This window comes from Phyllostomus discolor, chromosome 7, assembly GCF_004126475.2.
Source record: "Phyllostomus discolor isolate MPI-MPIP mPhyDis1 chromosome 7, mPhyDis1.pri.v3, whole genome shotgun sequence".
Taxonomy (NCBI): Eukaryota; Metazoa; Chordata; class Mammalia; order Chiroptera; family Phyllostomidae; genus Phyllostomus; species Phyllostomus discolor.
The window spans coordinates 110,214,459-110,236,139 of record NC_040909.2 but is presented as its reverse complement, the minus strand read 5'-3'; the positions used below and the strand labels follow the sequence as shown (position 1 = coordinate 110,236,139).

At 38.0% G+C, this 21,681-nt stretch overlaps 1 protein-coding gene across 3 annotated transcripts in view; it reads right to left on the bottom strand.

The window, feature by feature from the left end:
- Window positions 1–2,962: 2,962 nt before the first annotated feature.
- The window catches only part of MTDH (metadherin), a 59,262-nt gene continuing 40,543 nt past the window's right edge, over window positions 2,963–21,681 (bottom strand). For all 3 annotated transcript variants that reach the window (XM_028533525.2, XM_028533528.2, XM_028533526.2), the window contains 5 exons: window positions 18,822–18,946; window positions 12,807–12,914; window positions 10,049–10,189; window positions 7,951–8,107; window positions 2,963–7,317 (listed from right to left, as the gene is read on the bottom strand). In XM_028533525.2, coding sequence (XP_028389326.1) covers window positions 7,247–7,317; window positions 7,951–8,107; window positions 10,049–10,189; window positions 12,807–12,914; window positions 18,822–18,946 — 602 coding nt within the window. In that variant the 3' untranslated portion in view covers window positions 2,963–7,246. The remainder of the gene's footprint in view (window positions 7,318–7,950; window positions 8,108–10,048; window positions 10,190–12,806; window positions 12,915–18,821; window positions 18,947–21,681) is intronic.

Below are 21,681 nucleotides of genomic sequence, written 5' to 3'. Positions count from 1 at the left end.
AGAGAGAGGAGAAGGGAGAAAGGGAGAGAAGCATCAATCAGTGTTGGGAACCGCCTTGCCTGCTTTCAGAAGCTGTTACTGCCCCCACCCCCCACCTTGGCTGAGGCTGAGTAAGAGACTTTGGGACCATAAGCCACTAAGGAGACAAAGCTTATCCTCCTGGTAGTGGTGCCACCTCTGCCCCCTTTCACCTCACCCTGCTTGGCCCTGGGCGAATGACTGGTTAGCCAATGACGGGTAAGATTCCTCAAGGGAGGGATGACCTAAGACAGGCACAGTCACAAAGGGGCCCTCAGGGAAGGACTTGGGGGGCTATAGAAAAAGGGGGTGATGGACCCTCACCCCTCGCCTTTGACATAGCCTGAGTCCTCATTCTGTCTGGGAGAAGTCTCCTAATCTCTTGGCTGCCTTACTTCACTTGCCTGACCTAAGCCTGAAACAATGCTGGAGGTGGGTGCGGCCCTGTTCTGGAAAGGGCAGTTTCCCTGGGGCAATCAGGCCTAAGAATGCATAAAATCCTGTGAAACCTGCTTTGCTAATACCCTCAATTTAAATGATAAGGGTCCAAGCATGAAATGAGTTTGTTTCCCAAAGTTTTATGGTCCTTTAGCTAGCTGACCCTGACTCAGAATAAGCCCCCATAGTTCTCTGAATGTTATCCATTGTTTGATCATTACTGCCCGACAATGATAAATGAAGACCCTCCTTGAGGTAATGCTCCCAGAAAAGCAATGAAAGCCTGTCCAGGCAAGGGTTGGGGCGCTCTCTCACTCAGAGAGTGACTGTCCTATCCCTTTTTATCCACAGGACTTTTGCAGTCCTTGTGAATTTGTTTGTCACATCTACACCACCTCGGACACCACTGGTCAGAGTCCGCATCAGATCAGCTACATTTCACACGCCCCCCACCTGGGGACCCAGCCCTCAACTCAAGCATGTGCCCTACTGAGAATTGAACCAGTGACCTTTCGGTTTGCAGGCCCGTGCTCAGTCCACTGAGCCACACCAGCCAGGGCGAGCCACTTTATATTTTATTCTGATGTCTCATGAACATGAGGCTAGTCCCCATCCATCTCCTGCTGCTGCCCACTACTTTTTTTTTCCACTTTTAATTGTTGTTCAAGTACAGTTTTCTGCCTTTTACTCCCACCCCAGCCCATCCCCACTACTTTTTTTTACCTGACCTTTTTCACATACTTCATTTCCATAATCCTTGAGGTACTTCAAAAAATGTGTTGGGGTTCTAACTGAGACTGAGCTCAATTTATACATTAGCTCTGGCAAGATTGGTAATTTTGTTTTCCACATAAAGGATGGACAGCTTTTCACTTGCCAGCTTTTCTGTCCTTCAAGAAGACCTTACAGTTTCTATTTGGTCTTGTCTTTCTTGAAATATTTATTTCTAGATATGATGGTTTTAGTTGTGATGTAACCAAAATGCTTTCCCTCCATTTCTTTATAGGTGCTAATTCTAGTACAGGAAACTCTTTTGGTTTCTGTGTATCCGCCACTTTAGTGTATTCTCTTCCCTGTACTGGCCGCTTTTTATCTTGGTTTTTCTAGGTATACAATCAGGAAAAAATAATTTCTCTTTTCTGATGTTATACCAATTTTTAAATTTTCTTAATTTAAGAAAATACATTGTGGGGAGGAGAGGCAGCTCCAGGAAGTGCCTGCCGCTGGACCCCGGAGATAGGGCCCGGCCCGGACAGACCGCTCCCCACAGAGCCCCGAGCCTGACCGTGGGCCCCCCTCTCTGCCTTAGGGGTGCTGGTTCCTGGAACTGGTCTGTGCTGTTCCACCTCGGCGAGCGTGACAGGCATTTCCCGTTACCTGGTCTGGGTCAGGCACCAGTACCCCTGCCTATCCTGCCCTGTTCTATGTAATTCTTAAGTGCCTGCCGTATGCCTCGTATATAATTGCCTTAATAAACTCCTGATGGAATTGATGTCATTACTTTAAAGTCTGTGATGTAAGACTTGCCAGCCTCTTTTTCTTTGGTCTCTAGGCCCCGGGAACATCTCCCAGCCCACAGCCCATCTCAAAGACAATGTGGGCTAGCAGGTAACAAACACTGCCTTGCCCTGATCGAATCAAGATCAAATCCAGATTTAATCAAGATTTTAGTATTTCACCCACTTTAAGCTTAAACCCCCTAAATTTGGAATGGATTTTTATAAACTTCTTTAGCAGTGTCATAACCACTTTTTCTGCTTTAATTTAGTGATAACAGGAAGTGTGTAAGATTTTCTGACACTGGCTGACACTTGCATTTTTGATGGGTGTTTTATTCTTTTGATAAATCACTGGATTTTATTTGCTAACAACACACAATGCCTCCTTTCCTCATTCCAGTGCTACGACAGATTTTCTTACATCTGTCATTGTTGTGATTTCACTTTTGTTACAAAATGGGAATAGTTGCAACTTTTATTATCTTTTATTACAGATAGTTTAGATGAGAAAGAAATCACAATCCCCCTAAGTGACTAACAGCTCTTGCTGGTTTGCCATACACCCTGCTGCGGTGTTTGCCAGAAGTGTGCTGCCTCTCAGAACTTCAGGAGGAACCCTGCCCCCCGCCAGGCACCTGCTGTTCTTCTGAATGCCTTGGGTAAGCTCATGGCTGCAGCCTCGCTGTCCTCCTTCCTCACGGAAGGCCTGCCACAGCACGTCCACTACACAACTCTGGCAGCATCATTCATATGTAGTCATTGTCCCCAAACATGACAGTTTCCCAACGCCAGGGAGGCTGCCCTGATACGTTTCTATGAAGAGGCCCAATGTCACCTGGGCCCCTTAGCCAGCTCTGGCACCAAAAGGGACCTGTGATGAGTTGGGGCATTTGAGAGCAGCTATTTTCACCCATGGCTTTCCCTGCTTGACCCTGTTACCAGACGACAACAAAAGTCAAGTTCACCCCCAGTATCCCCACTGGTAATGTTCTATGTCTTAAGCAGAATGGTGGTACAGGTGTCCATTTTATTATGCTTTATAACTTATGTACATGTTACATATATTCACTTTAAATGCTTTGATACAATAAATAAAAAAAGCGCACATATACAAATAAGAATGCCATTATCACGGGGATGACCTTGAATTCAAATTAGCCTATTCATAAACTTCAGCAAACGCCCTATATCTCACATGCCTGTATTGATGTTTGACAGAAATTGTTCTCCCGTTAAATTATTTAGAAAGAATAGTAGCAATGACTTGTTTCCTTGTACACCAGGGTAATTTTATTGAAACTTGTAATCTATACTTGCAGTACAGGTATGATGGGCTAAGTTTCTTTCAGCCTTTTTCTGTAATTTAAAGCTTTCATTAAGGGGCAGAAATTTCCTCCAGAATCTATTACATATATATTGGAACATTTTTAGCTGCTATTTGGAGCAGCATCCAAAAGATTTCACCATTTCTGCTGAACCGGATAAGCTAAAATCTGACTTTAAAAACGACTGTTTGGGTGAGGGATACCTAGTGTACTACTAGCTGAGCCTCATCCCTGATTCTCTGCTGCTTCTTCGGTAATGAATCCTGAAATGTTAATTTGGCCCGTGACAGACCACAGCAAGGATTCTTTCCCATCCCTCTTTGTAGCTAGGGAGCCAGTGATTAAGTTTAGGTTGATAAGCCCATGGAGTGTGAGTAATGTGTCAGGCTTGTTCTTAGAGGAAGGACACAGAAATGCTGACAGGACCTTTCTAGCTGATGCAGGTTTGTGCAGCGGTGACATGAAAACCGCCTGCTGAGAACAAGGAGAAGCAGCACAGAAGGAACGTGGACCCCTCACCCTGCAGTGTCATAGTGGTCCTGGACTGCCTTTCCAGACTTTTGCATGGGAGAGAAATAAACACCTTGTTTAAGTTGCTATTGTTGGGAGACACAGCTGAACCAATACACAACGCCAAATCTGAGTCATTTCCGTAATCTAAAGGTTGGTACAACTGATATAATGCGCCCAGTAGCAGTTACGCCCACTGCTAACAAGATGTGAGACAAAGCCGTTTCCCAGTGTCATGGACGGACGTTCTAGGAGGTGTTCCACTCCAGACACTTGCCTGGTAAAGGCTGCAAGTGCTCCTTTGGTTTCAGACAGAAACATCGAGAACATCAAAAAGTAAATGACTGGACTACCTTTAGATGCAAAATGACTGAGAAGACCCTCCCCATAAGAGAACTATAATGAACAATTTAAACAAAACAAAATGGTTTGTTTTATTTACAATCTCAATGCATTTTACAAATAACATATTTGCATTCCCTAAGTCTTTTGGAAAGTAATTCCAGTTTGTGCAACGAGTTTACAGGAAAGACTTAAGACATCTATTAGACATCTTAAACCTAATTTCTAGGTTTTGAAAAATATTTCACACTATATTAATAGAGGACTGTTTTTAATTAAGAAAAACTAAACTCTGTAGTTAAATATTGCCCTTTAATATTTTTAACTCAAATACAAACCAGATTAACCTATGAAATAATAACATTAGATTTGAATGAATTATTTCCACTGCCCTCTCCCCACCCCAACAAAACGCATGCACAAAGTAGACATGGCAAATTACATTAATGATTTCTGATTTCAGTACTTTTGGACTCTCTCAACTCCTGTTTCACTTAGTTCAGAGTACAGATAAGGAGGATTCCTGACTGGGGGAAATCCTAACACTACTCCCGGATCCAGAATACAGAAGAATCTTCAGTATGTGGAGACAGGAGGGATTAGCAAGATTTTAAAGTAGTTTCTGTAAGAGCCTTACTTGCTCATCAGAACAAGGTTCCCCTCCAGACCTGATAAAAACTAAAGGAATCAATCATCTCCCTGTTAACAGTTTGGGGAGCATCTAATCCAAGCTCCCAAGGACAATAATCCTGTCTCTCTCCCTCCTCCCTGATTCACTGTTTAATTCTAGTACCTTCTGAGTTGATGATGGGGAATAATTCCTGTGTTTAGATTTGAGAAACTACTTTCAGATCACATCAAGACCTTAGGGACAGGTAAAGATCAATCAGTAATACTGTAATTGTGCAAGAGTTTGCACCTCACACATGAAAGAGAATTAACTTACTAATTTCATCACTCAGAGCCATCATATCATAAAATATAATACCTACGTCCTGGCTTTTGAGCCGGAGAGAAAGGACAGAAGGATCTCCACGGTGGATCCACCCCAAGTTAGCAGCGCGCTTCTCTATCCTGACACTTCATCTCTCCTTAAAAGACAGCCCCTCTAACATCTGGCGTAAATGGTTGACTGGCAGATACTAAACTGGAGAAATGTCAAGTCCTGCCCTTGACAGAGCCAACAAAATTCTAAGATAAAGAAATGGTGAGGTAGAGTTGAGAGAGTTCAATGAAAGTTTTTTGGGCACAGATCTTTTGGCACGTCCTAAAATTAGACTCCCCACCGAATTCTCCTGTGTCAGATCCTCACAAAGTGCTGGCAACTCAGGAATCCTCGGGTCTACCTAGGAATCATCTATGTAAGGTTAACAGAATAAAGTCGTTTGAAGAAATCCATTCCTGGCACTGTAGCATATTTACCCCAATGTTGAAGCAAATAAAAACAATGCTATCCATTTGCTGAATTTATTTAAACAAATCAACTTAGAAATACCATAGATTTAAACAAAACTTCTGACATGTAAACATACGGCCATGTTCCTGAAACGGATGTTAACACCTGACAGAAGTTAATCATCGCTTGTTAGGAAAGCTGCACATTAATAAGGCCAGTCTTCAGCAAAACTAAAACCACTTTGTTTCTTTAGCCTCCCTGGACTGACAATGCAACACTATCAAACCACAGTCAAATGAAATGAAGACAACGTTGGGTGGATAGATCAGTACCATTGGTTACAGCTAAACAGTTTCATTCTTGGCGCCACATAAAAACCATTAAGCCAACATCAAATAAATCATGGCTTTTTTAAAAATCACAATTCACTAAGTGATGTTAATTATGGTCCTTGTCAAACACATTTGGTAAAGGCTATTTACAGTGTACATGGCTGAGCATGCACTATTTATAGTTACAAAGACACCTGCCAGTTTATTACAATAGAGTTACACAGTGCCTGAAAGTGGTGAAACAGCTCACACATCATTTAAATCAATACAGTTTCAAGCAGGAAACGTTCCTTATTTGACCATGATTGTAATAATTACATGAAAATTCTTATAAAAACACGAATCCCCTTCAAGAAATTGATGCATATTCTACGCACTACTGGTTAAGGCAGTAAAAAAATGTATTCCTGATAACTGGAGGTCTTGACAATGTCAATTAAAGCTGTCTGACTCTAGTTTTTCATTCTCCATCATATATTCAAAGTTCTGTCTATAGAACTAGTTTGTGAAAGATTTTACTTTTAAAGTCAAAAAAGTATTAGTAATGAAGAAGAGATGACGTTGGAAAAAAGTAATTGCTAGGGAAAGAAAAAATATGAGTTGCATTTTGCCTGAAAGTTTTCAAATCATAAACAAGAGCATTATTTGTGAGTTTCATCCTTAAAGTATAAAACAAATACATATAGTTTACCTTTCTTAATTTAAAATATATTGTACTTTGAATAATTCAAGTAATGTAAGACTATCAAAAATAACTTCATAAGCCATAAGTGCCAACTGCATTTTCAATGTTTTAATTAAGAACTTTTTAAAAACTGTAAACTAAACCATGACAGTTTAGTTAAATAAATGATAAATGACTTTTTATTTGCACTTGTGATTCCTTTAATACAAACTGCTACCAACAAATATGTAAAGATATGGCAGATTATGCATCTGATCAAAGCACTTTGATTTAAGCATAAAACAGATTCAAATGGTATAAGTTCCGTGCATAAAATCCAAGAAGTCGCCTAGTTTGCAGGCAACCTCCTCTCTAATGAGAATCCTTACTCCTCAGTTGCAGATGAGATAGGGCACAATCTGTTGTAAACAGGGCACTGTTGTAAAACCAGGATGATATTCTTAAATTAAGATCGTTCTCATTAAATTGAAAAGACTTTCCCCAAGTGTCTTCCAGCACTGTAGTATATTCTGCTGACCTCTTAATTTTCATAAATTAACTTTCCTTTGATTCCATTTTTATGGTGGTTGTGTTCACAGTTTTGTTTTAAAAATTGGTTTAAATTTATATAAAACTCTGTACATGTTCACAAATTATTGCATAAACAGCATAATCTTCAAGACAGTGTTTGCAAACACATGTCCAATTCAGGAAAAGAAAATTCACGTTTCCCGCCTGGCTTTTTTCTTCTTTTTTATTTGTTTGGGAGATTCCCAGCTAGTTTCAGACTTGGCTAAAGGAGAAAAGAAGAGAAAAAAAAAGAGAGGAAAAACATTAGGAGGATAGTAAGTACTGTTATGTCTCAAAAATAAAAGTAGTACCAATGAAAGCATGCTTTATAATCCACTAAGAATGCCTTAAATTTTATTTTTAAGTCTTTAAGTTCTAGTTACATGTTTTAAGTTATTTTATGTCTGCCTTCCTCTTTTTCCTTTCAATGCCAACGAATTATTTGGTTTAACCATATGGACGACCTTTTACCAGTTTTGACTTAGAGAAATGATCATTTAATATGGCTCAATCTAGTAATAAAAGTGAAAATGGACACTAAAGGTAACTGAAGGAGAAAAGAGGGGGGCAAGGTACAAAACAATCTTCAGTTTCAAGAAGTTGTGTACCCCAAAAGGGATGGACCAGGAGGACAAGGGCAGTTATAGCGTCCTCCTTTGTGTATGTCCCTGGCCACTGTTCTTGCCTGGAGTGAGTTCAGCTCCTTGGCCCTCATAACTGAGTCTGCAAGTTTCCAAGGAATCGAGCCTTTGCAAAGGAAGGACAAGGCTGCTCTAAGATCAGAAGACTTCCAAGATAGTGACACTTACAAACAGTACAGAGAGCACACAATAAGAACCAAAATGAGATTACTTACTTTGAGAAGGAGGCACACTATTTTGCTTAGTATTTGACTTAGATTTTTCTGACTCCTGCAGCATTGGTGGCACTTGGGAAGAGCTCTTGTCAGAATCACTTTTTGATAGAGTAACAGATGGCTCGGTTGAAACAGCAGGTGGAAGAGTCTTGATAGGCTATTTTGGAATGCGATTATTTTATATTTTTTGTAAGAAATTTCAAACAAAATTAAATGTTATAGTAATACCTAGAGGCTGTTTAGCAGCAAGTAAATACTAAGATGGTTTCCAGAAGCACAACTCATGCCTGCCCTCTAGTGACAGATCCAAGTATATCTTTACCTACAACATCCACAAATATAGGTTGAAGTAAAAATGTTTCAACTTACAAGATGTTTACTGAATCTCAAATAGAAGTAATTTTCACTAATTTTTATATCTTTCTTTTTAAGTAAATTACATGATTTTGTAGTTGTTAGCAAGTCAGTGGTTCTACTTTCCACCAACTCTCAGCTTCTCAAAACGTTTTCATGTGAACGACAAAAAGAAAATAGCCAACCCCTGGCTAGCATAGCTCAGTGGACTGATCGCGGGGTGCAAACCAAAGCATCGCAGGTTCAATTCCCAGTCAGGGCACATGCCTGGGTTGCGGGCCATGTCCCCAGTGGGGGCCACGTGAGAGGCAACCACACACTGATGTTTCTCTCTCTCTCTTTCTCCCTCCATTCCCCTCTCTAAAAATAAACAAAATCTTAAAAAGAAATTTGAGCTACTTAAAAAAAAATAGCCAATTTCAGAACTGTCAGTAGGTGATACCCCCCTTTTCTCCTTCTCAAGGGGTATGGGTATCTCAAACAGAAGCGGCAGTAACTTCAGTTTCCTACCCAAGGAAGAAGATGACCTCAGACAAAAGCTGACTATGGCTACTTGTACTGCCAATTAAAGCAACTTAAACTCAGGTCCAATTATTCAGTTTTCTCCAGTCTGCTGGTGAAATCATAATGCTTAGGGACTAGACTCTTGAGTCTTGCTTCTCTCTTCAACCTGGGTGCAGAAAGGAGGTAAGCAAACTGATTTGCCTCACTGAGATCTGTTAATGAACTGCCAGAACCAGGTAATAATAGAATCTTCAATATTGGGAGAACCTTGAGGCTGTAGTGGATAGGTAGGAGATCATCACACCCTTTAGCTTTACCTGTGATCACTATTTTGAATATAGAAATAAAGGTAAGTGATGCTTCTCCTGCCCTTTGTTTCTCCAGGTTCTATGGCTTCAAGAAAGCACAATGGGAAAGGAAACAGAGGAAGCCCAGCGAGCGCACCCAGGTAATTGCTGGGATTCTTCCTTCTTGCTTCAGGTATCTGGAGCAGCATTTTCATTGTTCAGTTCAGCTTCTTTGTGTTCCCTGTATTTATTTTGTACCCCAAAGCTTTAGTACTTATTTTTAATCTCTTTTCCTCCTGTTTCTCACTTATCTATGTTAAATCACAAAAAGACTAAAATATTCTTTACAAGAGGGCCTTTGGAAATAATTTAAATCAAACATCAAAATGTCAAATGACCCTATGTAGTCCAATTAAACCTATGAATGTAGTGAGATTGCATCCTTTTATCTATAAATATTTTTAGGGAAATAAAAGCATCAAATACAAATAGGAAGGATGGTTAAGACTTTGCTTTATACAAGACTGTTACAAATTCCTTCTCTTAGTAGTAATTCAGGCTCTTATCTAAAGTTGTTTCATTAAGTATGTAAGCTCTACAATGAGAGAGATCTTTTTGTCTCCTTTGTTCTCTGATAATCTCCAAAATCTAAAAGTGTGTGGCACATAGTTCCCAATCAATATTTTTTGAATGAATACATAAATGGGCCATACAACTCCAGTAGAACTTAATGTATTTCAGTATGATGTAATTCACCTAAATAGCAACCACTGGCCTAGGCCTTTTGTAAAATGGTGTCTTCAGACACATCCATGGCTCCTACCTTTCTCGTAGCAGTTGTTGTGAGCAATAAATTATTTTGAGTACTTTACATGTTTCACATAATACTTCAATAAAGTATCAATGCAATTCTCAAGTCATCAAAATTTTATTCGTTAAATATAAAAAATCACCTGGCTATTTTTGACGAGTGCTTCTGCTGGATCACTAGTGCTTATGGTTTTCAAAGAAAAAGCTTTTTCCTGTTTTGGACGGACTTTAGAGGTATTCACTGGAAGCTCTTCTTTAATCTCTTTTTCTATTTCTTCTGGGTCCTACAGAGAAAAGTAGTCTATTAGATGATATAAATTACCCATTTTTACTAATTAATATCCATTTCATTTTTGTACTAATAATGTCCAGAAGGTATTCCAAAAAATAATTTTTTTTAGTTCAGAAACTGCTCAAGCAGCCTAAAAGAGCATATAAAAGCAATTATCCAAAGATTTATAATACACAGACACATTTGGAACATATTATACATCCATAGGGATTTAAATTAATTATGAATTAAAAAACAATACTCACATCCTAAAATGGGAACCACTTTCATATACAAAACCAACTCAAACAGAATAAACTAAATCAGTATATTTTTCTTTGAAAAAAAGTACACAGTGAATTAGTTGATACTTGAACTTAAGACTCTAGAAATAGCATTTCACTTCATTAAGGAATGAAAAATTTATATACAAATGCATTTCTAGACAAATTAAGTTTACATAGCAGAAATTTGGACAGAGGAATTTCCATTTTGGCCACAACACAGTTTATTTGTATAATCTCAAGGACAAGCCATTTCGTTTTCCTGAACCTTACTTCCCTCCACCATAAAATAAAATTTGCCATCCAGGCTGGCGTGGCTCAATAGACTGAGCACCAGGCTGCGAAACAAAGGGTCGCCAGTTGGATTCCCAGTCGGGGCACATGCCTGGATGCCTGGGTTGCTGGCTAGGTCCCCAGTATGGGGTGTGTGAGAAGCAACCACACATTGATGTTTCTCTCCCTTTATTTCTCCCTCCTTCCCTTCTTTTTAAAAGTAAATAAATAAAATCTTAAAAAAAAATAAAATTGCCAAGATAATTTCTAAAGTCTTACCTAATTTTTAACATTTCCATTCATAGGCCTTCAGACTTTAAAAAAGTTTCAATGAAGTAATTCTAAAACACATTACATGCTTAGGTATGTGAATTAAGTATGAACTAGAATATATTAAATAGAAGCATCAATGTGAATTGTATTGTTCTTTAGGAAGCTCATACATAAAAATGGCCATTTAAAAAAAAACAAATGGCTAAGATGATCTTGACAGTTTCCTTGCAACAATGATATTCTATAAAACTTGTTCAGAATATAGTGGGTTTAGACACTTACTCAAAATTTTGTTGTGGATTTAAGTTGAGCAAGTAGCTTTGGAATGTATGTAAGATTTGCAATCTGTACAAGTTAATGAGAAGACATCAGTTGGTTCTATGCCAAGTTGAACTCTAACGGTAAGAAAGCCCCGCCAACCACATACCAAAAATTAAAGACAACTCTGCTGAAAAATGAACAAATTAAAAACTGTGGTCATTTATAGGTAGGACACTGTGTGCTACCTACTTCACACAGAACCTCGGGGACACGTCATTTAAACAATGGCAAAATTGAAATGTGAAGAAGGGCTATGACTCTAAAGCCTTTATACTTATTCCCTGTATTTTAAAAAACAGATCAAACATTTTTAAAAAGAATATCAAAATACCACAGGAACTTTCACAATTTAGTGACTTTTTCCGGTAAGTTGAAATTTATTAAATATGTCTATCTCTCAAATTTTCTTTTAAAAGGCACCCATCTAATCCACAAGCCAGAAAGGCCATAATTAAGTCGCAGCAACACAGAAAAAGTTTGGCCAAATGGATTCAGGTGGTACTGGCTAACACAAGAGAGCTGTCAATCACGTTTCTCATCAGTCCAGTTTTTATGTCTATTGATCTGAGTCGCATTAACCTCAATGCCCATCAACTCCCACTACAGGGAAAAAACAAATCATGATAACAAACTGGCATCATTTATAAAGGGTTGTGCTTCCCACAACAAAAAAAACTCTAAACACATATTTCCTTGAAAAGTCATGCATCAACGGTTTTCCAAAGTAGAACTAATAGGAAAATTATACATAGGCTATCCTCTAGAAGTTTTGGCTATTTCCTACATTTAGAGAAATGAAAACAATTATCTAACATGGTTGTAAGAAATAAAATTTTAGTAAGTTGTAATGGAATGGTGATATAGTGCTTTCAAAGTAAATCCTATGCATATTTCTAGTAATCTAGTAAGGCAGAAATAAAAATGTTTGTTTTCACCTATATTATAATCTAAACAATGTTCTCTAAATAGGAAAGACCAAAGAAAAGAAAAGGAAAATGGAGGAGCAATAAAAGGTTTCTGGTAGAAGCCAAAGAAGCAGGAAAGGATACTAAGTGGAAGGGTCAACAAACTCAGCAAAGTGAAAGACTCCACTCATCATGCACATGGTTTTCCTAATTGTGCTAGAATTCTAATTTTCCACATTCCACTTACTCAAAGGGAATTTCTGCATGTGTAAAATACTGTACCTCCTTTTCCATTTCAGCACAATATAAACCAAAATGCATCTGGACTAATTTAGAATTTTATTTATTTACTTTTGGGCTTACAACTTTGATATGATATTTTTTAGAGCAACATAGATTTTTTTTTATAGTATGATGTACAAAATCTTTGAAACATTCTGTGATTTTCAAATACATTTGATGTCTCACACTGTGTCTCTCATCTCCACACAGTCTCAGCATCTGCACGTCTCCTTTGTACACGCCAGCAGCAGGTGTTTGTTTAATGAGCAAATCTTGTTGTTTTGATATTTACCTGTGCAGGAGAGTTATCATCACCTTGCTTCTTCTTTTTCTTCTTTTTCTTTTTAGATTTCCCAGTTGAAAGAGCACCCTCTCCCTTTTCTTTATCATCATCTGAAACCTAATGTTAAAAGCAAAAGTGTTAAAGTGAACCAATTGGTTAAGTTTTCATTATTCAGAAAAGTATTATAAAATAGTTTTATTTATTAGGTTTAGCCTTTATCTCCTAAATACCAAATAAAAATTAGTAACAAGCAATAAAACTGATCTGAAATTACATACTTAAAAAAATAAAGTACATGGAACTTCATTCCCCTATTGTCTGCAATTGACCGCTTTTTCTTATGTCTTTCATCACTTTCTACAAGATCAGTTAAAGAGCTGTGCAAATCTTGGGTTTTAAAGACTCGTTAGGAAGGTAATTCTGTTTTACTTCAGAATTCAAATACAGAGCTACTTGCATTAAAATTGAATTTGGGCCCTTGCTGGGTAGCTCGGTTGTTTAGAGCATTGTCCCTCTGTGGAAGGATTGTCTTCCACAAGACCAGTCCCTGGTGCCAAAAAGGCTGGGGACTGTTGTGATGCACCAAGGTTGTGGGTTCAATCCCAGGTCGGGGCACATACAAAAATCTGCCAATGAATGCATAAATAAGTGGAACAACAAATTGATGCCCCCCTCTCTCTTTCTTCCTGTATCTCTCTAAAATCAATAAAAATAAAACTTAAAAAAATTGAATTTGACTCTGTTAAGAGAATGAGAAGCCACAGAGTGGGAGAAAATATTTGCAAACCATATATAAATCAAGGACTTATATCTAGATTATATAAAGAACACCCCAAATTCAACAGTAAAAAAATTAGAAAATGTGCAAAAGATATGAACAGACATTTCATGATAGATGATAGACAGATGGCAAAGAGGCACATGGAAAGAAGTTCAATGTTATTAGCCATTAGAGAAATGCAGACTAAAGTCATGAGTTATCACTATATACCTAACATAATAGCTACAATAAACAACAGTGACAACAGCAAGTGCTGGAAAGGATGCCTGGAAATTAGATCACTCATGCATTCCCAGTGGGCATATAAAGTGATACCAGCACTCTGGAAAACAGTCAGTTTCTTAAAATATTAAGTATACAACTACCACACAATGCAAGGACTGTACTCCTAGATATCTACCCCAAAGAAATGAAAACGTATGATCGCATAAAAATTTGTAAATAAATGTGTACAACAGCTCTATTCATAACAGCCCTAAACTGTCATTCTCCTCTTGAAGGACAACTCAAATATCCTTCAACAGAATGGGTAAATACAGGCATACCTCAGAGATACTGCAGGTTCAGTTCCAGCCTACCAATATTATGCAAGTACTGCAAAAAAGTGAGTTGCAATCTTTTTGCTGGTGAAGGGTCTTGCCTTCAATTTAAAAAGAAATGAACATCTGTGGAGCACATTAAAGCAAAGTGCAATAAACTGAGGTATATCCAGACCATGGACTACTACTCAAAAGTGAAAAAGAACCAACCAATGACACATAACCATCTGGATGACTCTAGTTATGCTCAGTGAAAAAACAGTACCAAAAGGTCACATACTATATAATTCTATCCATAGGACATTCTTGAAACGACAGAGTTATAGAGACAGAGAACAGGGTACTTACTGGGTGGCCACGGGACAACAAAGGAGGTGGGGATGGGAAGGAAAAGAAGATGACCACAATGAATGGTAACACGAGGGGCCGCTGCAGTGACAGAAACGTTCTGTGCCTTGACTGCACCAATGCCAATATGCTGGTGTGATACTGTAGCATAGCTTTCAAGATGTCACCCCTGAGGGACACTGGGTAAAGGGTACACGAGATCTCTCTGTATTGTTTCTTACAAGTGAATGTGACTTCCTAATCACCTCCAAATAAAAGGCTGAATTAAAAAATTGGATCTGAGAATGTCATTGAAAATAACACTCTGCGTGACAAAACCAGTGAATTAGGACTGTTAAATTCGTATGACTAGTATTCATGGTATCTCTTCACATATAACATGCAGCTGAATTTTTTATGGAAAAGTGCTTTTTGTTTACTCTGCACAGAATAAACAAAGAATAGCCAAGATTCCTAGACTATCCTTATGGAAAGAGATGATGTGGGTAATCATGGTTTCTCTGCTCAGAACCATAGCCATTAGATGATTTGGGAAGTCTCATGAACCACCAAATAGTTTACAGAAACTATTAACCGACAGAAAAACAAAACAAAATGCTGTACAACTTAGTTAACTATAATCCAACCATAAAAGAAATGTAGTTCTGCATGGCAAAACACTATTTTTGTTCATGGGGAAAAGGCAGAAATCAATTCCATACCACCTTTTAACTCAGATATTCTGAAAATCATAAAAATTCCTTTATATGCCTTCTCAATCCCATTCCCACTGCAGCTCCCTGGGGGTAACCATTATCATGAACTTCTTCTGTGTCTATCTACTCAATTTTTCTATAAATTTATGCCCCCCCCAAATCTGCATAAATGGTATTATGCCTTTCTGTAATTTGCTCTTCATTCATTGAGATTCTAGTCATATTGATATATTAACATAGCTTTATTTAATTCATTTAAAAAATCTATCTAGTATGCATCTGTACAAACAGATCACTTAAAAAGAAAAAGAGACAGAGGGGAAGGGAGAGAGAGAGAAACACTGATGTGTGAGAGAAACATCTACTGGTTGCCTACTTGTACATGCCCTGACCAGGACTGCACCTGCAACCTAGGCATGTGCCCTGATCCGGAATCAAACTGGTAACCTTTTGTTTTACGTTGTGATGCCCAAATAACTAAGCCACACCAGTCAGGGCCAAAGAGATCACATTTTATTTATCCATTCCCCAACTAAATGGCCATTTAGATGGTGTTGTGTTTTTGCTTAGAAATGTAGAAGACATCTCTGAATATACTCAGAAAAAAGAACTGCTATGATATGTGATAGTCTACTGTATTCAGTAGTTCCTCTATTAAAATTCTGATGATCAGGCACTAGAAAGTTCCAGTTAGAGAAATAGTTTTTTAGTTGTATGTTCACTAAACATTCAATAAATATCAAAATGATTTCTGTGTGCCAAGGTACTGCACTAAAAGCTTTTTTAAAAAAAATAGATCTTTTTTAAAGAGCAGTTTTAAGTTCATAGCAAAACTGAGCAGAAGGTAGAGATTTCCATTCACCCCTGCCCTCACACATGCACAGACCTGCCCCCACCCCGCTGTCATCAACATGCCCTTCAGAGTGGCGCGTCTGTCACTGATGAACCTATACTGACAAATCCTTATCACTCGCACTCGAAGTCTGCAGTTTACCACAGGGTCCAAGCTCAGTGGTGGGCGTCCTATGGGTTTGGACAAATGCAACCATCACTACAGCAACACACAGAGTAATTTCACTACCCTCTGTGCTCTGCCCATTCACCCCTCTTGCCTTCAGCTCCGGCTGACTCTAGGAAGCTTTTGTGGGGCCAACCAAAAAGTCCTTATTGTTTTTCCCCTCAGACTTTCCATTTTACCTGGTAACTGTCCTCCTCTACATTTATTTACACCCTTAGTAGTAACCCTATTAGGACCTCTCCCTTTCTTTGGTCTGTGAAGATGAGAGGTATTACTTCCAATTAAAGGTCAGTCCACAATCTACTTGTATCTTAAGTATTCCCCCACCCCGGCTGCTGGAATCTTATTCTATTAGTCAAATCTCTTTCATTTATATTTAACTTTTACTTTATTTGAGATCATTTCCCTTTTTGTCTACAGATATGTTGAAACAGGCACAGGCAAACTATGAATTTGGCCCAATGCCAGGTTTTGTAAACAAAGTTCACTTCTGTATTGCCTATGGCCATTTTGCACTACTGCACGGCCCTTCATTAAGCAGTTTGCTGACCCCTGCCCTAAAATCTCTCCTGTCATTAAAATACAAAAGACCTTCGAACAAAACCCTTCCTGATACCAGTTTGCTGTTATCCACTACCTCCCTTCCATTCCTACCCACACTTACTGAAAAATCTTATACTTGTTAATACTATTTTTAACCTTCATTTATTCAACTTACTGCAATATGGCAACTATTCCAATAAACTGCTTTAAATTATCAGAAGGCAAATGTGTTAAGCCGCTGTGATCCAGAACTCTTCTTCCTCAGTCTCTTTCCTGGGCTTTTATTTCTCCTTAGAAATAGGGAAGCCCCAGACTCCTATGCTAATTCCAGTTGTCTTTTCAATTTCTATCGATTTCCCCCAGATTCACCCACCCTCAAAGTTTTATTCACCATATACTAATAACTTCCAAATACAGGTCTTTTCCTGAAGTGTTAACCTGGTATGACCAACTTCTCTCAGGTATAACTACAAAACACCCCATATTTAACATCCGAAACTGAACCAACCATCCTCCCTCCATTAATTAGCTCTGCTATGTTCTCTGTTGGAAGTATCACTTCCACCCTCCCAGTTGTCCAAGCTACAATCCTGGAAGCATAGTTGATGACTTTCCATTCAGTTCTAATCACATGCCCTGCTGATTGTACTTCACATTATTTTCAAATGTGTCCTCTACTCCATACACCATTCTTACCACTACTGTCCGAGACCGCTAAACCGCCTCTACCTGCCTTTATTCACATTTGCCTCCACTCATTTTTTTCTATGTGGATTGTCACAGTAGCCAAACAAACCAAAAAAACCAACCAACAAAAACCACTTTAGCTTAAAATTCTTCCATCATTTATAGGATAAAATCCAAGGTTTAAAACATGACATTCAAGGACTTCTAGAATCCAGCCCTGCCTCCCTCTCCCGTCTCATTTCTGCCCATGCTTTTCATCACATTCTGCTTTTATCTCCAGGACGCCTTTGCTAAAACTCCCAAATGCTTCCATAATACCCAACAAATACCATACATTACTTTTATCTATTGATGTGCCTGCCTCCTTCCCCTCCTCCCTAACTAGACTGCAGGATCCTTGAAGGCAGTAATTGTGTCTTATTTATCTTTGTTTCTCCACTAGTACAATACCTGACCCATGCCAGATGCTCAGTTAATGTTTGTTCAATATTGATGGTCCTTTTATCTCCACGGCCTCTTTGACTTTTTATCCTTATTCCTACAACCAACTAGTAGCAAAGTTTGATCAGTACCTTTATATCTCTTGTATATACCACTTCCATTTATTTTTCAAAGCTATTGACTTAGTTCCTTATCTTCTACCCCAATTCATGTAATGGTTTTTTTACTGCTTACCGTAAAAAGTACAAATAGCCTCTCAAACTGGTCTTCTTGTCTCGCCACAACATCCAGCCTAATTTTTCCTTACCCTAGTAGTAATTACTTCTACTTTAAAAGCTGTCAATAGGTTCTGATTACTTACAGAATTGCATAAAAATGTTGCAAGGTATATATATATTTCCTTTCATTTTTTTATTCATTTACTGAATGCATGTTGCTAGAGCTACAAAAATAAAAACTTCATGGCCCCTTTCTTCAAGGAACGCAGTCTAGACAGGGAAGACAGACATGTAAATAATAGATCCTATCACCAGTTGATTCCATACATGTGTACTATTTACCCCCAAACACGTTACCTATTTCCCTGCCTGGGTGCCATTTTCATGATGTTCTCAGTCTTGTCTGTTGCTATAAAGCCTTCCTTAATCTTCACTGGAAACCAATTTACTCTTTCCTAAAACACATTAAGAGCTGGTAGGCTATTATAATAATTCTGATAAGAGGACAGGAACTGTTGTTTGCTTTCTTATCCATGTCTAGTAGTAATTTCCACACAGAGTCCTCAACAATTTGTAGGGGGAAAGGTAATCTAGAGAAGGCATGCAGGCAAATGATGATTGAGTAAATGTGATCAGAATGCCTCTCAAGCAGTTCTAGCACTGGATATACTTAGAATACAGATTTATACCCACTAATAGTTTTAATATAGTTGGGTGTAAAGAAATAAACATACCCGCCAATCCCTTTACTCACTTTTTGATCATCAGGAATTGGCTCCTGGGACTTTAGAAGTGAAGCTCTTTCTTCATCTACCCAATTCCCCCACTCTTCTGCTGGGGCATTCCAATCAGAGCTGGGATCAGCAGAAGACAGACCATCTAAAATTTAACAGTGTGAATTAGGTATCTCTCATTTCTGCCAAAAACTAAAATGCAAAAACTAAAATTCCTTATGATGAACTAAGCTGTAATCTTAACTACGGTTCTTTCTCCCAAGCACATTTTATAAGCTAAGAAAAAACCCAGTAACATGATAGTAAGAAAACCCCCCCAAAACCCCCCAAAACCCGAAATAAAACCTTTGCCCAACGTCTGGGCACATCATATGGTTAACTAAATAGAATTTCTAAGAAACTCCAGAAAACTAATGAGTTAATTATTTAATTCCATACCCTCTACTTCCTTTGTTATCATTCTCCTGAATTTGCTCTCTTTTCACTGTTTAGGTCTATCTTCATCTAAAAACTGGTCATTTCTTTGCTCTGATTATTACACTTTTGTAACTGATGTTTTTCTAGGGCACAGAATGAACTAACCTTTAACAGCAGTACCAAAATTATGCTCACTACCTGTCATTTTCCCCCTATACTCCTCCCCTCCTTATGAGCTTTTCAAGATTAGGTTCTTCAAATTCACTGTCACAACAGAATACTTAACCTCTTCTTTCCCCTCCTCCTCACATACTTGAACCTTCATTCCAAAACAGCAGAGTCGCTTTCAGGTCTTCTATCACCCTAATCTCAAGAATGAATTTTTATTCTAGACTTCTGAATTCCCTTCTTTCACTCTAGTAGGCACTGAATTTTACCTTCTTTGGGCGGGGGGCTATCACTGGCATATTCTAAAAAGGAAAAACCTTCTCTGGCTTTACACTGATTAAAATAAGCAGCTCTCAAAGGTGATTCTTCCCTCCTCTTCCAGGACATCCCACACACTTGCTGCACATGCCTGCAATGACGACTCACAGTCAGGCTGCATTTACACTGGTTTAAGATGACACATGTTAGGCTTCATTTCTAAATAGTTCACAAGTCTAGACACTAATACTGCTTTATTGAAAAATCTAATCTTTTCCCACTAATGCCAAATTCTACTTAAATCAAATACTAAACCAAAGACACTGAAATAGGGGACAGACTGACAGTGGCCAGAGGGGAGAGAAGAGGGAATTTCAGGGGGGAATGGGTAGGGTTTACAGGAACAAATTTGGAGGACACATGGACAAAAACTAAGGGTCGGGGGTAATGGGGGGGAAGAGGGGAAGGTTGAGTGGGTGGGCTGGAATGGGAGTAAGTGGGAGAAAACTGTACTTGAACAATGATTAAAATAAAATAAAAAAAATCAAATACTAAATTCTTTTATATATGTTTCAGTATGCTTCTGGAATTTCTATTCTATTCCACTGATCTATTCCTGGGATAGTGCCATACATAATATAATTCTGTAATACATTTTATTACCTAGGAAAACAAATCTGCCAGCATTACTCTTGTTTTCTTTGCTATTCTTATTTTCCATGTGAACTCTATTATTTTTTTTTAAGGGGAGGTATTATGACAACCTCAAGAAGGCTTTAAAACCTATGTTTCGAAACAATATATAAAGATCTGGAAAAATTTTCACAGAAAAAAAAATCACAGACATAACTGTCTGTATAGTACAATCCCAAATTTATAGGAGGAAGAGATACAAGAAAATAACACATTAATAACAGATGTATCTTTACAGTGGAATTACAGAAAATTCATTTCATTAAGCACTTACTATGTATAAGAACTTGAACTAGGTAGATACCAGAGATACAAAGATCAGTGTGACATAACTCTCCCCACCTCCATGGAGCTCATAGTCTGTCTACCCAGGAATGGAAATAGGTAAGTACAACAGACAGAGTGACAGATTCTGTCACAGGGGTTATGGAAAGGGAGAAGAGGGCTAAACCAGTAGAAATGGGATGGAGAAACATGGAACAAATGATTACAAGTGTGAAATGTGTTTATAAAACAGAAAGTCCCTTCCTGTATTTCTGAATTCAGTAATACAAGCAGGTATCCTGAGCCAGGATTGAAAAGCATTAACAGAGAGGTGAAGAACATGGACCTTAGAGTCAAATAGTTCCACGTCTAAATATTGCTCTACCACTTAATAACTATGTGATTTTTGCTAAATTTCTTAACCGTAATGGGCTATGTATCTATGTCACAGGACTGCTGAGAGGATGAGATGAGAATGCATGTAAAGGAGTTCACAGCAGTGCAGTAAGTGCTAAATTAATGGTAGCTATTGTTTTTATATAGAAAACCTGCTTTTTTTTTTTAGAATTAACTAAATGTTTATTTTTTGTGAAGTTATAGCACTGAAATTATAGTCTCCTTCTTTAATTCTTATTTTATAAAATCCATAGCACTCCTCCAAAGATATCCATAACACACATATACACAAGTTAGTTGAATAAAAGCTTAATTGTCTCAAAAACATTTAAAAATATTAGTTACCTTAAGAAACTACATTAAAATGGAAAACCTGCTTCTAAGCTATCACGCATACACAATTAAATTTTATTTTTCATAATCTTACTAAATCTCTCAATAAATTACATTTGGTGTACCTTAATGTAGAAATCATTTTCAGAAGTATAAAGGAATCTAGTAAATGTCTACAATCAATTGTTCATATTATACTAAGCATTCATTAACAACACCGTTAGATCTGAATGCCAAAGCTATCATTGGTTTTGCTTAAGCCTCACTAACAAAAAACCTAGATTTGGAAAATTGCTATCCATAAGCCAGATCTCTAAGTCCTCTTACCAGAAAAACAATTTTAGTTTCTTT